The 13,733-nt window shown below is 45.2% G+C and overlaps 2 protein-coding genes across 4 annotated transcripts in view; one reads left to right on the forward strand and one right to left on the reverse strand.

Annotated features, from left to right (window-relative positions):
• Positions 1–5,360, reverse strand: part of LRRC41 (leucine rich repeat containing 41) — a 19,736-nt gene extending 14,376 nt beyond the window's left edge. The window contains exons 1-2 of one of the 2 annotated variants that reach the window (XM_040470098.1): positions 4,924–5,360; positions 750–836 (exon numbers count right to left, since the gene is read on the reverse strand). In XM_040470098.1, coding sequence (XP_040326032.1) covers positions 750–836; positions 4,924–5,122 — 286 coding nt within the window. In that variant the 5' untranslated portion in view covers positions 5,123–5,360. Of the gene's footprint in view, positions 1–749; positions 837–3,720; positions 4,554–4,923 lie in introns of those variants that run through there. The other variant, XM_040470099.1, reaches the window with a different exon arrangement.
• A 103-nt stretch (positions 5,361–5,463) lies between these two features.
• Positions 5,464–13,431, forward strand: UQCRH (ubiquinol-cytochrome c reductase hinge protein). 2 transcript variants are annotated; one of them, XM_040470103.1, is made up of 5 exons: positions 5,530–5,619; positions 9,215–9,241; positions 9,725–9,872; positions 9,981–10,142; positions 13,216–13,431. In XM_040470103.1, exons 3-5 carry the CDS (start codon positions 9,810–9,812, stop codon positions 13,246–13,248), a joined length of 258 nt encoding a protein of 85 aa, XP_040326037.1. In that variant the 5' UTR covers positions 5,530–5,619; positions 9,215–9,241; positions 9,725–9,809; the 3' UTR covers positions 13,249–13,431. The 2 variants fall into 2 exon arrangements, with proteins under 2 accessions (XP_040326036.1, XP_040326037.1); XM_040470102.1 differs by lacking the exon at positions 9,725–9,872 and having other exon boundaries at positions 5,464–5,619.
• Positions 13,432–13,733: the final 302 nt, after the last annotated feature.

The following is a 13,733-nucleotide window of genomic DNA, read 5'->3' on the forward strand; positions in this document are numbered from 1 at the left end:
TCTAAAGACAGACTGCCTGGGTTTAAATATCAGCCAACCATACTCTAGCTGTGTGACTTTGGGTGAGTTTACTTCATTTTTCTGTACCTCAGTTACCTTATCTGTAAAACATAGTTAATAATAGTTATTTCATAGAGTTGTTGAAAAGATTAAATGTGTTTCTCCAAGTAAAGTGCCTAGGAGAGTGCTTGGCACATCAGGATTAGTTAGATAAATGCTGGCTATTAAAAGATCTGTCTAGGGGCGCCTGGGTGGCTCAGTCGGTTAAGCATCAGACTTCAGCTCAGGTCATGATCTCACGGTCTGTGAGTTCGAGCCCCGCGTCGGGCTCTGTGGTGACAGCTCAGAGCCTGGAGCCTGTTTCGGATTCTGTGTCTCTCTCTCTCTCTGACCCTCCCCTGTTCATGCTCTGTCTCTCTCCGTCTCAAAAATAAATAAACGTTAAAAAAAAAAGATCTGTCTAATGAGTGGTTTGGGAAACAGCAAGGTAAAATAGAAAAACTAAGATTCAGAAGATCTGACTTAGGTATTAATTGTGGTGTGCCTATGGTTTCACTTTCATTAGTGTAATTGGGATCATTTATTTGCTTTGTGTTTCACTGGACACTGTAAGGAATCTGGTAAGAAAGCAGGTGTGAGGGTACTTTTGAAAAGCGTGAGTTCTACACAGATATCAGGTGTAATATTTACCAGAACATTATGGTGCCTGGCTTATAATCACTGAATGAGAAAGAGAGAAAGACACTCACCTTTCTTGAGGGCAGTTTCCTCAATCCTCTCCAAGTAATATATATTGAGCAGAGGTAAGATGCTTTGAAGTATTGGGCCTGGGAGAGCTACAAAAAGAAAACACAAAATTTATTTTTTTCTCCTAGGGTTCCAAGCATTATTTATCCTACTGGAAAGGAAAACAGAAGGGCAGACTTCTCATTTGGCAAATGGAACCTCCAGAAGCTAACCTAAGTCTAATTCAAACTCTAATCCACTTATCTTCAGCCACTTAGTTAGCACCTGGAATTTCAGGGACATGCACATCTTCAAGAGTGAGATAATAAAGCAAGCTGATATACTCATTTAGGAGCTGGTCAGTTCATTTCTGCCCAAGCATAATGAAACATTCTGCATTTGAAAGGTCCTATTGAGGGGCACCAGGGTGACCTAGTTGGTTAGGTAACTGAGTCTTGATTTCAGCTAGGGTCATGATCTCACAATTTGTGGGTATGAGCCCTGCATCAGGTTCTGTGCTGGCGGCTCGGAGCCTGCTTGGGATTCTCTCTCCCTCTCTCCCTCTCTCTCTCTGTCCCTCCCCTGCTCTCTCTCACAATAAATAAACTCAAAAAAAAAAAAAAAAAAAGATAAAAAGGGGTGCCTGGGTGGCTCAGTCGATTAAGTGTCTGACTCTTGATTTTAGCTCAGGTCATGATCTAGCAGTTTGTGAGGTCGAGCCCCGCATCAGGCTCTGCACTGACAGTGTGGAGCCTGCTTAGGATTCTCTCTCTCTCCACCCTTCCCCTGATCTTGCTTTCTCAAAATAAATAAACTTTAAAAAAAAAAAGATAAAAATACAAAACAAATAAAAATTCCTATTGAATATGTGTGATAAAAATGTCCAACATAATCTGGGCCGTACTAACTTTTCCAGCTCCCTGCTTTGTCTCCTATGCTTCATCCATGCTAAATTACTTTTACATTTATTTAACATGTCACACTATTTTCTGTCTCTGTGCCTTTGTCATGCTGCTCTCTACTAGGAATGTCCTTGCCATTTTCATCATATTAACTATTCATCTTCCAAGTATCATGTGCCTTTTATCAAGCCTTTTCTGAATCCCCTTCCCACTCTTCCAGGTTGGTGACTCCCATCCTTTGGGCCCCTACTATATTCTGAACTAGTACTTTCCGGTGAACAATAGAAATAATCCAGCCCTAACTCTAAATTCAACATATCATAAAAACAAAACTTGCTCTTGCTGACGTCTAGAGCCGAAAGGCTTTACAGTATTATGGCTAAACAGTTTAGTCTCTAGAGTTGGACAAAACTGAGTGAAATTCTGATTCTTTTACTTAGTTATGAATCCTTGGGCAAATTAACATCTTTAAGACTCAGTTTTCTCAATTTTAAAATGGAAGTAATAATAACTACCTCATAATATTGCTATAAAAATTAAAGAAGATCATACCTGTAATCTTTTTAAGACCATTCCTGGCCATAATAAGCTCACTAAATGTTGTCTATTATTATCCTTATCCTGTCAATACCATCTCTGTCCTGCCAAGAACAGTCTAAGATCTTAGAGTATACCATATCTAAGGAAAATCTTTCAAAACTTCTAGGATCTCCCTTTATCTTTACTTGTGGAATAAGTGAATCTTGATGTCCACAGTCTAGTACAATTCTTTGTACATAGTACTCAGTGTACTTGCTGAATGAAAGTATTAATTCCCTAAGCTATTACACTAATGTAAGTTCTCTATTGCATTCAAGCTCCATATCCTGGCATTCAAGGCATAACCTACCTATTCTACTTGTTTCCTCACTGTATCCTTTCCTGCTGCCTCTACTCACTTTACCCTTCTCTCTCCCTACACAAAGCAACACTAGTCCACTGCCTCCAGGAAGCCTTTCTTGGCTGTTAGCCCACACTGAGACCTTCCTCCAAAGCAGCACTTCTTCCCAGTCCTCTTACTGGGCCCTCCTAAGAAGCCTAACCTGATTCAGCTTTTTCTGTGTGACTATTTACCTAGGCTAGGCCCATAGGAGCTCGTCCTCCTCTGTCCCTCCAATCTGCTCTGTTTAGCCATCCCCTCTCACAGCCATAGGGATTCTCATCCCCTATTATCCACAAACTCCTCTCTTCCTTTCTCCATTCTTCTTAAGCCAGGCTCTTCCTTGCTTCTTTCCAGCCTCTACCTTTACTGCCTCCTCTTCCCAACTTGGGGCCTCTATACCCAGTCCTCTTCCCTCCTAGCCAAGTTTAGCATTCTAGAAGCTCCAGGCTGATAGAGCCAATCCTCTCTCTGCCTTCTTCCAGGCAGACTCTTCAGGACTCTTCTGAGCCCCCTGCCCAGCTCCACTGAGACTTCACCTATTCCCCATGGGTCAGCCTGACCCTTCTCCTCTCATCTGTTGGCACAGGGCCTCCACAACTCCTCCCCCCATCAGCTTGAGGACTCTAACAGTCTTCCCCACTACAGGAAGACACTTGGGCCTCCTCAGTATCGCTGCCCCACCCCCACCTCACCAAGGGCCTTCCCACATCCCTAGGCCTTCTTTAACCACTCTCCACAGCCTTGGGCCTTATTCCTGGAGGCCCAACCGGTCAAACTCCAGGGCCCTTTCTTCACAGCCATCTCCTCAAAGTGCAACTCAAACCCAGAATCCCGGGACCTCAAGCCTTCACTTCTGACCTTACCAGGGCCTTCCTCCTGGCAGAGGCACTACCACCACTCCCGAGGCCTTCTCCAGAACCTCACCCCCCCCCCCCACCCCTTCAAGGCCTGGGGGCCTCCTCTTCTCTCCTGCCACTCCCTCCGGGTTCCCTGGGCCCTGGGCCTGGCCTGGATCTCCTCACCCAGCTTCGGCCGGGCCTCTGGACCCCACCCCCTCACACCACCAGTCTGTCAGGCCCAAGGCCTCCCTCATCCCCGTGCGGCCCGGCCGACCCCCCCCCCCCCCGCGCCCCCGGAGCCCTCACTCTCTCTGCTGTCTATCACTCTCACCATCAGTGTTCGCCAGGCCGACCCGAGTTTTTCCTCACCAGCTGCCAGGCTGGGGCCGGCGGGGCCCACCCCAAAGCCCGGCCTCCGCGTGCGCATCCGGCTGCGGGCCTTCTCTCCTGCGTTACCTGACCCGCGCCGGGCCGCCCTACTCCCAGGCCCACCAGCCCGGCTGGTCGGTTTGCCCTTCCCGGCCCCTTGGCCCAGGGCCGCGGGCCGCCCGCCTTGGCCGCTCAGCCTGGGCACCCTCAGCCCGGAGCCGGGCCGTCGGTCCCGGCAGCTTTCGGGCCCGGTGCCTCCTTTGGCTCCGACTCAGCCCAAGGCCTCCTAGCTGCGACGCGCCCCCTCCCAGCCGGGATCCCCGGGCCGTCGCCCCTCCTGGGGCCTCCCTGGCCCTTCCCGCCTGTCCGTCATTCGAGCCTCCCTAGATTGCTGACCCGCTCCCGGCCTCCCTTCACCCGCTCGGGCCCTTCCTCCGCTCAGGCCAGTCCGAGTGGCCTCCGGCGTTCCCTGCCCTGCCCGTCAGTCAGTCCTGCGCTGAAGCAATTGGGCACCCGAGGCCCCGGTCGTCAGTGCGCTCCCCTCAGCCCTATGTCGTCGGACAGGCCTCGGCGCCCCAAGCCTTCGGCCTCTCCCCCAGCCCCTCGCTCTCCATTCCACTGGGCTGCCCTGGCCCATCAGCCTGGCCTCGGGAGTCTCAGCACCCGCGGTCCGTCAAGCAGACACCGGAGGCCCCACGCGTCAGTCAGGTTAGGTGGCCCCGGGCCTGGCCTCCTTGCCTTAGGCCGGGCCTCCCAACCTCGGCCCCCGCCCCCAAGCGGCAGGGCCATCTCTGCCCGTCGGTTCGACATCCGAGACTCCCCAGCCCGGCCCGTCTCGAGCGTCAGTTCGGTGCCCACGGCCGGTCCGTCACTCCAGCCTCTGTCGTCCGGGCCCTGCCTGCTTGGCCCCAGACCGGGCCTCCTGCCCTCGCCCCCCGCGACCCCCTAGCCAGGCCGCGGTGCAGGTCCACCTGCCGATTTGGTCCCTGCTTTTACTCTGCCTAGTCCAGTCAGTCACGGAATTCGTGTTCCGACCCGACGGTGCGGCTTCCAGTACCCCGGGCTGGGCCTTGCCCCAGGCCTCCCGGCCTCGCCCCCCGCGCCCCCCCGGCCGCTGGGCCGCCTCCGCTCGTTGCCAGAGGTAGCCCCTCACCCCGCGACTTACCCCACACCCCGCTCTCCAGAACCCCCATATGGGCGCTCACCGCCCGCCCGCACAGCTCGAACAGGGCGGGGGGAGCGCTGGGGCCCGAGGCCGAGCTCTTCGCTGGCGCCGCCTCCCGGGACGTGGCCTCCATGGTCGTTGCCGCCGCTACCTCACAGAACCAGCAACTCCGGGCGCGCCAGGCCTCGGGCGCCGCCATCTTGGGGAGGTGCGCGATCCCGAGAGTGGCACCCTCGCGCCGCCATCTTGAAAAGGTCAGCAGTTAGGACGGTTTCATCAGCGATGTGGGGAAGACTGGGAACTGCGCTAAAGGAACGTCGAGTAAATGCGCATTCTTACCAAGTCTCTTAGAAGCCAATACTTTAAATAAATTCGTATATCAATGTATTTGGCTCTGGCGCGATCAAGGGGATATTTCTTAGCAAATCCTCCTTAGGCACGAATACTAGCTCCCCCTGTCCCCTGCCTGTGGACGGTAGTATATGCCAATCCGAGCGTGTGTTCGCGACTACGACGAGTCTGCCGCACTTCCGGCCAGATCGCCGGATATCCGCTGAGTGACCCTTACAAGTCCTTCTTGATCCTGGAGTGGAATAGGTGCCGCTGTTGCTGCTGGTGTTGAATTCAGGACCGTAGCGGAACATGGGGCTGGAGGACGAGCGAAAGATGCTGACTGGGTCCGGAGACCCCAAAGAGGTAAGGCAAGGCGACCGACTCGGCCCTCTGCACTGCCCTGAGGCTCAAGACCAAGCCCGCCAAAATACACGCGGGGCCCTGTTGGCCTTGGATTCGCCCCTGGAGTTTGCACGGTCGGGATTTACTGGTTCCCTCGACCCAGCCCCAGAATTCGTCGATTCATCTGGGGCTAGTAGATGACTAGCTTTTCTCTGGGCCTTGGTTTCCCCGTCTTGTGAAAGTGGTGACGGTTTAACGAGAGCGAAAATGCTGTGTCGCCTAAACTTTTGTAAAAATAGTATGTGTGTTTTTAGTCAATCCGGTGTTCTGAGATCCTGGTTTGACAAGGTCAGGGAGCAAGCAGACCAACCCTAGCGCTTCCCTCTGCTCAGGTCAGGAATCCTGCTACATCTTCTGTTGAGGTTCCGGAGATCTGGCCTTATGCTAGTTTCTGTGAGGAAGGGATTTCTTTTTCTTTGGTGGGGGTGGGAGTGGGAGGTATATTTGGGGACGGTGTAGGAGTGTGCAGTATAATTCTGTGAGGATGGAAGAGGGAGCTTTTTCCCAGAGGAAGAATTCCAACCTAGTAATAATTTATTGACAGCTTACTATTCCATTCCAAGTTCTTTATATGTACTCATTTCTTTAAGCCACCCCATAGTCCTATGAGGTAAGTATTAGGTACTATTTCTGTTGTCATTTTACAGGTGAGGAAGCTAGCATAGAGAGGTTAAATATCTTTCCTAAGGACCACACCTAAGAAATCATGGAGCGAGGAATTGAACCCAAGCCACATGGTTCCAGAGCCAAGACTTAGCCACAGTGCTATACAGCTTTAGAGAAGCCAGCTAACTTTTGGTTTTCAGTCACGTTTCCTATCCTTTGTTTTGTTCTCTAGTCACTTCTGGGCAGCTGTTCTGGGTTTATGGGTTCAGAGTAGTTGGAAACTAGTTGATCCCATGATTTTTCTTAGTCTTATTTTCAGAAAGAGGACCAGAAAGAAATGGAGCTTGCCTCAGGAAGTTCAGCAGGAAGTATACCAGAAAGTTCAGTAGAGCTCACCACAGCAGCAGATGAGAAAAAGAAAGTAGTCAGTTTTTTTGTTTTTTTTTTTTTTTTTTTTTTTTTTTTTTTTTTTTTTTTTGTTTTGTTTTAATTAAGAAAACTGAGGTCTTTTATGAAGAACCTATCAATACCTTTTGGACAATAAATCTTTTTATCTAGTGTGACCTTGGTTTTTGTCATTGACTGGAAATTTTATATGAAGTAGTCCCATTTTCAGACTTGTATTTGGATTTGTTTTTCCAAAACATGCTGTGATACTTCTGCTACAAAATCATCAAAATGATCAATGTAGTAGCATTGCTAATAGGGAAATGATACAAAGGTCTTGCTTCTGGGATACAAATTTCAGGTTTCTAACTCGGGCAGGTTAGGATTTCAATTTGGTGGGTGGGAGGATTTTTTGTTTGTTTTTTGTTTTTGTTTTTAAAAAAAAAATTTTTTTTAACGTTTATTTGTTTTTGAGACAGAGAGAGACAGAGCATGAATGGGGGAGGGTCAGAGAGAGAGGGAGACACAGAATCTGAAACAGGCTCCAGGTTCTGAGCTGTTAGCAGAGAGCCCGATGCGGGGCTCGAACTCACGGACTGTGAGATCATGACCTGAGCCGAAGTTGGCCGCTTAACCGACTGAGCCACCCAGGTGCCCCTTGTTTTTGTTTTTGAGAGAATGAGTGAGTGAACTGGGGAGGGGCAGAGAAAGAGGGAGAGAGAGAATCCCAAGCAGGCTCTGCACTGTCAGCACAGAGCCTGTCGTGAGGCTCAAGCCCAAAAACAGTGAGATCATGACCTGAGCTGAAACCAAGAGTTGGGATGTTCAACCGACTGAGTCACCCAGGTGCCCCTGGAAAAACTTTTTCAGTATGAATTTTTTTTTAAGAGCAAGGTTAAGAAACCTTAATGAAAAACTGGAATTTGACATCATAAAAATCATCTTCATGTTTAGGAGAGATCTTTGCTGTGAGAATAAATAGCCTGGGTTGAACCTGCCTTACCCTTCCCAGCTTTCATTAGAATGAAGCAAATTGTGTTGGAATTTTGAAAACTTAATGAAGGATTGCTAAGCTAATTTGTTTTTTTTTTTTTTTTTTTTTTTTTTTTAATCTTCGTATATACCTTTTCTTTCCCTTCCCCAAATGTGGACATGTGCATTCACATTCCTGTGAATTAAGGCAAACACCTTAATTTAGACAGGTTGAGATACTGCAGTTCAGACTCTGCTATGTCTGAGATTTAAGCCTATGCTGATGCTCCCACAGAGAATCTTTTACATTATTTGTAAAAGTTTACATTATTTGTAAGTTTGAGGTTGTGTCCCTGAATCAGAAGTAAATAGGTTAGGGCATGGTTCCAAGTTTGTGAATGGACTACTCTAGACTTTTGATGCACTTAACACTGATAGTTTACTTAGAGTCCTGAGGGTTCAGCAAGCCAAATGCAGTAACTGGAAAGCATTGGCTATAGAAGAGTTTAGGTTTGGCCATTTTCATATTCCCAGTTCAAGTTCAGTGTCTAGAAAAAATGTTTTCCTCCTAATTTCATTTGGGATGTAAGGATGAAATTAAGCTATTTTTGGTGCTAGTAGGACCTACCAGAATTCCAAACAAAATACTTTAAGTTATATAGGTTCCATGTGAACTCAGCCTGAATCTGTATCAGAAAATGTCTAATTAGGGGTGTCTGACTGGCTCAGGCTGTAGAGCATGCGACTTTTTTTTAAATCTTGGGGTGGTGAGTTTAAGCCCCACTGGGTGTAGAGCTCACTTAAAAAAATGTCTAATTAGTGTTTGTTATTTCTAAACTGGGAGCCCTTTAAGGGGCTGTTGTGATTAATCAAATTACAGATAAGTACTTTAGAGGCTTTAGAGTGTCCTGCACACTTTAGGTTGTTGCTAATTAAAGTGAGATAGTGTGTCCTTGTTGCAATATACTCAGGGTTTGTTTTAATTAGGTATGGTAAGGTTACAGGCATGGAGACAACTGTTCTTGAGTTTGTATGGGTTCCAAGAGAAGGGGGGAAGGCCACACCACCCAGGGCCACATGGGAAAGTGCCTGGACCAGCCGAGAGAGCAAGGGAAACCAGACTTTTGGTTTCTGAGGGAAAGAATGGGTGAGGCAAGATAGTCAAGCTCTGGCAAGGTTAGGATTAGATAGTTTGAATAATTTCCTTGGGTTCTGGGCTATAGAGGTGGTCTCCAGTTGTTTGGTACTTGACTGTAAGGAGATTAGGGCAGGGACAATAACAGGTTTAGTGTAGGAGAGTTAGATAAAGGAGGTAGTTGGTGATAAGGGTTTTGGATTGGTTGGTTTACATACGAAAGATGTGTCCATAAGGCAAGTTGCTGCCTAGAAATTAGCCAGCCCTAGGAGGGGCTTTCTCTCCTGGATTAGTAACGTAGCAATGTCCGACAATGTCAAAGCATCATAAAATACAGAAAATTAAAAAAAACACAATTAATACAATGCTTATCCTCCATAATTACAACAATCAGTGTGATTGGGAATATGTATTTCCTAAATTGCTGCTGACATTAATTTTGTTTTCCTTTTTTAGGAGGAAGAGGAGGAGGAGGAATTAGTGGTAAGAGCCGTCTCAGGTTTGGAACTACCTCAGTAAAAGAAAGTTTGAGCTTCGTGAAACTCTTAAGGGCATTTTAAGGCGTCTTGACACCTTGGAAAAGATGGAAGTGGAAAAGGCCTTTAATCCTTCCTGTGCTGTGGAGTGTTTGGGGGGTGGTGTGGGCCTGGGAAACCGTCTTTTCTGGGTTTGGGGCTTTAGTCATGGCGTCAGGGAGCAGAGCAGCATCTTGAGGACCTAGTACTCAATTATCTGCTATTTGTGGTTTAATAAAGAATTCTGGAAGGAACTCTTCTTGTATAGTCCTTCTCCATGTTAACATTGCCTTTCTAGCTGGACAGCTGGGGTTGCATAGGCCTGGCTGTCAGATGAGGAGAATTCAAATTCACAGACATTACATATCCCAAAATGCTATGTTAACAAGTAAGGCCTCCTATAGATCTACTTCAAGTTTGGCTAGGTTTCCTTTACCACCTTGTTTTTCAGATAGGACTGAGGCTTTCAGTGCATACTGGCAACCTTGGAAGGCAGGAATGTGAAACTTTCCCCTACTACTTAGCATCAGAATTGAATGGGAGACCCCATTCTGCCATTTCTGGCGGCAGTGTGGCTCTGCCAGCTGGCCTTCTGCACGGTAATTCAGAGGCAGCACCTTGGTTTGGTGGTTGTATTAATCAAAGCAGATGGTTGTGGGTCTCCTCCTATAACCCCATTTTGGTTCTTCTCTGTGTTTCTCCTTCAGGATCCTCTAACAACGGTGAGAGAGCAATGCGAGCAGCTGGAGAAATGTGTAAAGGCTCGGGAGCGGCTAGAGCTCTGTGATGAGCGCGTATCCTCCAGGTCAAAGACAGAGGAGGATTGCACAGAGGAGCTCTTTGACTTCCTGCATGCAAGGGACCATTGTGTAAGTCAGCCTAAAGTCAGGAAGGGGGAAACTTATAGTGGCCAGGCAGACTTGGTGCTGACAGCCTTTCCATCCTAGGACAGTTCCGTCAATAAGCATTTACTTATTGGCCCAATATATGTCAGGTCCAGTTCTGAGCACTTTACATAAATAGTCTTATCTAATTCTGTTTTCACTGGAGATAAGGGGTCGTTATCCCCATTTTGCAGATAAGAAACTGAGGCTTAAAGAAGAGAAATGATGTCCCAACTTGGATTGGGAATCCAGTAAGAAAGCTGGATTTTGTATCTTTAAGTAACAGGCTATTTTAAAATAATTGATATCCTTGGGGCGCCTGGGTAGCTCAATCACTTAAGCGTCAGCTTTGGCTCATGTCATGATCTCATGGTTCGTGAGTTTGAGCCCTGTATCGGGCTCTCTGCTGTTGGCACAGAGCCCGCTTCAGATCCTCTGTCTCCTCTCTCTGCCCCTCTTCCACTCAGTGCGTGTGTGCATGCATGGGTGTATGTGTGCGCATGCACGCAGTCTCTCTCTCAAAAATAATCATTAAAAAAATTTTTTTTAAATAATAATTTATAGCCTTCAGTGTGTCTTATACATAGCAGTTGGTCCAAAAAGTTTTCTTTCTTTTTATTTATTTATTTTTAAGTTTATTTATTCTGAGAGAGAGAATGGTGGGGGGAGGGGAGGGGGCAGAGAGAGACAGAATCCCAGGCAGGAGATCATGAACCAAAATCAAGAGTCAGGCACTCAACAGACTGAGCCATCCAGGTGCCCCTTCCTTTTTTTTTTAATTTTTAAAATTTGTATTTGACTCTTTTACATGTAAGAGTAAGGTATTGTAAATAAATTACAGAGTAGGCAAAAGTTGGATATGATTGGTTACATTAAAACTGATTGGTTAATAAGCATATGAAAAGGTGCTTAATACCTTTACCCCTCAGAGAAATACAGATCAAAACCATAATGAGATACCAGCTCATACCTACTAGGATGGCTATAATCAAAAAGATAGGGAGAAATGGGTGAAGGGGGTCAAAAAGTAAAAAGGAGAAAATAAATGACATTTGCCCCCGTGAAAAAGTTAATGATCTCCATTCAACCAATTTTATGCTTCAACAATTCAATATTTGTGTTTTAATTCTGTAATATACACTGGGAATACACAAATGTACACAAGTACCCCCATTAAACACATTGTGATAATCAAGGAAGGTATTTTATGAATATAGAAAAATCTAACTGAAATCATACTGGCTAGAGAGAACCATGTTTTCTTGTATATACTATCAGATTTTTAAATAAAAATGGCATCATAGATACATTTACATATAAAATATGAATAGAGGCATTTCTTTTTCAACATAATTTTAGTGGAAAGAAGCAAAATTTATATACAAAATATGTGTCTGTAATTCTCCATATCATGAAAGAAATAGATTGGTGTTGGTGAAATGTGGAGAAATTGGAAACCTCATACACTAGTAACGGGGATATAGATTGGTATAGCCCTATAGATAAATGGTCTGGCAGTTCTTCAAAAAGAGTTAATATGACCCAGTAATTCCACTCCTACCTATATACTCAAGAGAAATGAAAACATGTCTATATAAAAGGTTGTACACAAATACTCACAGAAGCGTTATTCATAATAGGCAGAAAGGAGAAACAACATATATCAACTGATATATGGATAAATAAAATGTAATATATCTGTATAATGGGATATTATTTGGCAGTAAAAAGAAATCATGTACTTTACTCAAAAATGTAAATTCTACCATATGATCTAGCAGTTCCACTTCTGGTTGTATACCCTAAAGAATTGAGACTGTTCAAGGACTTAAACAGATTAGTACATGCATGTTCACAGCACTCATAGTAGCTAAAAGATGGATGCAGCCCAAATGTCCATTGTGGTATATGCATACAATGAAATATTGTTCAGTCCTAAAAAGGAAAGAAACTCTGACATGCTACAACATATATGAACCTTGAAGACATGCTAAGTAAAATAAACCTATCACAAAAAGACAAATAGGTCATTCCACTTACTAGGTACCTAGAGTAGTCAAATTCATAGACAGAAAGTAGAATGGTGATTGTCGGGGGAAATGGGGAATTCCTTAATAGGTACATAGTTTCAGTTTGGGAAATTGAAAAAAATTGGAGATTGATAATTGCTAGACAGTAAATTACTTAATGCCACAGAAATGTGGAATTAAAAATCATTAAAATAGGGGTGCTTGGCTGGCTCATTTAGTGGAGTGTGCAACTCTTGGTCTCGGGGTTGTGATTTCAAGCTCCATGTTTGTCCTAGAGCTTACTTTAAAAAAAAAAATAGTTAAAATGGTAAATTGTATATTATTTAAATACTTTTATGAGCCAAGCACTGGGTTGAGATCTGGGGATGAAATAGGCATGGTCCTTTCCTTCACCAAATTGAGCCAGCATAGAAGACAAGTAGAGTAGTAAACTGTCTTGGGTGTAGCCTTTTCAGGATGGCCTTCACTGATCCTCCTGTTTAAAGCTGCTAGCCCTCCCTGCCTTTTTATTTTCCTCAGAGCATTCCTCACTATCAGAAGTTAATCTTATATGTATTTTATAATTCTGTCATTGTGTAAGTTCCTTAAGAGACAGAGGTATTACCTGGTTTACCATTGTAGCTTACTCAGCATCTAGAAGAGTACCTGGCATATAGTAGATATTATATATAAACATTTGTTGAGTTAATAAACACTGTGATATGGGACATATAAGTTTCTGTGGGGAAGACAGAGGAGAGACACATTTGTGTGGGGATAGGAGTTTGTTTAGAGAAGGCTTACAAGAAATTACATGTAAACTTAAGTTCTAAAGGAAAAATAAAGGATGAAAAAAGTGGGAAAGAGTTCCAGGTAGAAGGGAGATAGTATTCAAGGAACTAGGGAGTTCACTAGGGCTCAAGAGGGGTGTGGGTGTATGGAACGCTGTGGAGAGACAAGAAGCAGTATTGTTCCAGGTCATGAAGGACCTTGTAAGCCAGGATATTAAAGCTGCCATTTGATGACATCCTTTTCTTTCCCCCATGTAGGTGGCCCACAAACTCTTTAACAGCTTGAAATAAATGTGCAGACTTCACCCCAGCCTTCATGACCTGGTCATCAGGATACTTTCTTATGGTTTTGACCATGCCATTTGTTTATTTGTGTAACTGTAAGTTCATGTGAACCTCATGGATTTTAGCTAGGCAGGTAGCTTCTATGTAATTAGCAGTGATTCCTCTTAATAAAGGCCAGTGATCTGCAGACCTGCTGCCTCTTGTCCTTTTTTTAAATTTAATTTGAAAATTTCAAACATAAGACTAGGTAGAACAATAATCAACTCCCGTGTACCCATCGCCTAGCAAGTATGCATCTCTTAATGATACAAAATTTACCCTGATGCCATTATCACAGTTAACATGAACAGGGATGGCTCAGCTTCATCGAATGCTGAGTCCATGTGAAATTCTCTCTTACAAGCGTCTTTTGACAGTTTTTGGTCTCAGTATTCAACAAGGTTGCTTTTTAAAAATACACATATTTAGGGGGCCCCTGGGTGGCTTAATCA

The sequence above is a fragment of the Herpailurus yagouaroundi genome, unplaced genomic scaffold (genome assembly GCF_014898765.1).
Source record: "Herpailurus yagouaroundi ecotype Mexico unplaced genomic scaffold, PumYag 77, whole genome shotgun sequence".
Classification (NCBI taxonomy): Eukaryota; Metazoa; Chordata; class Mammalia; order Carnivora; family Felidae; genus Herpailurus; species Herpailurus yagouaroundi.

What these genes read in the sequence shown, in the direction of transcription:
- UQCRH (XM_040470102.1), top strand. Translation starts at nt 5,566, where the DNA reads ATGGGGCTGGAGGACGAGCGAAAGATGCTGACTGGGTCCGGAGACCCC. An exon ending in GGTCCGGAGACCCCAAAGAG is followed by an intron (nt 5,620 to 9,214) that starts GTAAGGCAAGGC and finishes TTCCTTTTTTAG; the next exon opens with GAGGAAGAGGAGGAGGAGGA. An exon ending in AGGAGGAGGAGGAATTAGTG is followed by an intron (nt 9,242 to 9,980) that starts GTAAGAGCCGTC and finishes TTTCTCCTTCAG; the next exon opens with GATCCTCTAACAACGGTGAG.